Here is a 2,570-nt window from a genome sequence, read left to right as displayed (position 1 = left end):
CTCACAAGAGTTAAAAGTTAGTTAGGGAAGTTAGTAGTTATTGTGGTAAATGTTTTTACCTTTTTCCTTAGTAAGTCTCCTCTTCCTTAGCATGTATGTATATATACACAGTGGTGAAGCCAGGATTTCTCGGGGGGAGGGGCATACTTAAAAGAGTGTAATGTTAAAGAAAAATTGCAACAACTAAATCTTTTTATATAGTAATGTCCTTCATAATTAATCAATACAAACAAATTACAATTGTTGCCGGCGAGGTTTCATGTCATGAAAACGTTGCATAATAGGCTCATTATCAATAAAAGCAAATACATCTCTCTCAATGTAAACATCCATGCTATTACTCAACCATTGATCTCCCATTCTGTTATGCAATGGTGTTTTCATAATCTTCATAGCAGAAAAAGCTCTCTCTACCGAAGTGGTTGCAACTGGTAACACCAAAACCAATGTAAAAAGCTTATACACTAACATATAGTTTTCACACTTCCCGGTCTTCACTAACTCTTTTGTAAGATCACTAATTCCTCTCAATGATGAAAACTCACTATGCATCTTCATATCATGAATGTAATTGGCAAGTTGAATTGGAAGATTCGTGAGGTCCATACAATCAAAATCTTGAGGATAAAGTTGGGCTAAACGAACAATTTTTGCTTTGTCAAAGGATGCAAAATTATTCACCAGACTCAAACATGCCATACAAAGAAGCAACTCGGCGTTTACCTCATTGAAGTGATCATTCAATTCCTTTAGTTGCATATCAAGGACTTGAAAATAGAGGTCCACACGATAGTAATGGAAGTGTGTGATTTTTAGAGCTTTACGCCTTGATTTTCTAGGTACGAAATGCAAATTCCTCCATGTTAGGAATGACAATATCATGCTCCTCACAAAACTTTTCTACATCATGAAGCAAGTCCCCAAAGTCATCATCTTTCAAGGATTGTAGTCTTTTCTTGCATACTTCCACTAATGCCATCGCATTCACAATATCTTGATCTTTCTTTTGCAATGCTTGTGATATCTCATTTGTAATTCCCAATATAAGTCTCATCAAGAAAAGGTGAAATGCAAAATCAAAAGTTTGTATGTCTTTGAATAACCTAGTTGCTTCACCGAGATTATCTTGGTTGCGATCACTTTTAATCCATTCAACCACCTCCACCACGGCTTCAAACATAACAATAATACTAACTATAGTACCATAATGCGAGTTCCACCGTGTATCACATGGACGCATGAGACTACTTTCTTGATTTAACCCTTTACCTGTTTCAAGATTACCAAGATCAAAAGCTTTTTGAATTTGTTCTTGTTGTTTCTCTCTAAATGCATCACGACGCTTATACGATGATCCAATAAGATTCACCAAACTACTAGCATTGATGAAGAAATTGGCAACATCCTCATTTTCCTTTGCCACGAATACAAGAGCTAGTTGGAGTTGGTTTGCAAAACAATGAATATAAAATGCTTGAGGGTACTTGTTCAAAATCTTTGTTTTAAGACCATTTAACTCACCTTTCATATTACTAGCTTCATCATAACCTTGTCGTCGTAACTTGGACATACTCAAATTTGTTGTAGCAAACAATCTCTCAATGGTCTCTTCAAGCGAGCTACTAGTTATAGAGGAGACATGTTGAACACCCAAAAACTTTTCAATTGCTTCTCTTTTTTTGTTCACATAACGCAATACCACTACCATTTGCTCTTTAGTTGAAGAATCACATGCCCCATCAACCAAAAGAGAAAAAAATGCATCTTCCATATCTTTAGTGATTGCATCTACAATTTCAATGGCACAAGCACGAACAAGATCTTTTTGAATATCAGAAGAAGTATACTTAAGATTCTTGGGAGCATTCTCAAACACAACCTTACTAACTTGTTCGTTATGCTTGGAAAGAAATTGCATAAGCTCCAAATAATTACCCCTATTGCTTGATTTCAACGATTCATCGTTGCCACGAAAAGGCAAACCTTGTCCCAACAACCATCATGTGCATTCAAGTGAGGCACTCAATAAATTACGATAATTAATGCGACTTCATCGGTTTGCTTAATCACAAATGTTTCAATGTATTGCTTTTGTGTCATCAAATCTCTAGCTTGTTGTACAGCTTTATTATGAAGACTTCCAACACCTCCCTCATGGACTCGAAGATTTTCGGGTCCTTTCTTCCAATTTGCAAACCCTATCTCAGTGAAGACATCACTTCCAGTGCTACCCATTTGATCGAAATCACATTTGAAATGATAACAATAATGATTTGAAATGATAACAATAACGACAAATTGCAGCATTTTTTGATATACTATACTCCAACCACTTAAATTTATCAAACCAATCGATGATAAAACATCGATTGTCGCTAACTTTTCTTGGCATGATGTGGTCTCTAGGTTGACAAGGATCATTTCGGAGATAGTGTCTACGAATTACTTCACGATAATTAGGTGGATAATCAAGCATTCGACGTCTATGTTCAAGGTACGCAGGAAGATTAGCCAATATTTCATCCAACTCAGTAGCCTCACTTTGTTATGACCTACTCGGAATATTCGAA

The 2,570-nt window shown here is 36.0% G+C and overlaps 1 protein-coding gene across 1 annotated transcript; it reads right to left on the bottom strand.

Moving 5' to 3' along the window:
• Nucleotides 1-835: 835 nt before the first annotated feature.
• On the bottom strand, nt 836-2,235 carry LOC137717052 (uncharacterized). The gene is made up of 2 exons (XM_068456368.1): nt 2,035-2,235; nt 836-1,900 (listed from the first exon to the last, which is right to left on the bottom strand). The coding sequence occupies exons 1-2, from the start codon at nt 2,233-2,235 to the stop codon at nt 836-838; spliced, it is 1,266 nt and encodes a 421-aa protein (XP_068312469.1).
• Nucleotides 2,236-2,570: the final 335 nt, after the last annotated feature.

This window comes from Pyrus communis, chromosome 15 (genome assembly GCF_963583255.1).
Source record: "Pyrus communis chromosome 15, drPyrComm1.1, whole genome shotgun sequence".
NCBI classification, from domain to species: Eukaryota; Viridiplantae; Streptophyta; class Magnoliopsida; order Rosales; family Rosaceae; genus Pyrus; species Pyrus communis.
Note: the sequence above shows the minus strand (reverse complement) of the source record. Positions and strands in the feature narration are given on the sequence as shown.

Bases quoted from the DNA above. Each gene is read 5' to 3' on its own strand.
- LOC137717052 (XM_068456368.1), bottom strand. From the start codon at position 2,235: ATGGGTAGCACTGGAAGTGATGTCTTCACTGAGATAGGGTTTGCAAAT. The intron at 1,901-2,034 runs GTAATTTATTGA...TTTCTTTCCAAG, and splicing joins ATGAAGTCGCATTAATTATC to CATAACGAACAAGTTAGTAA.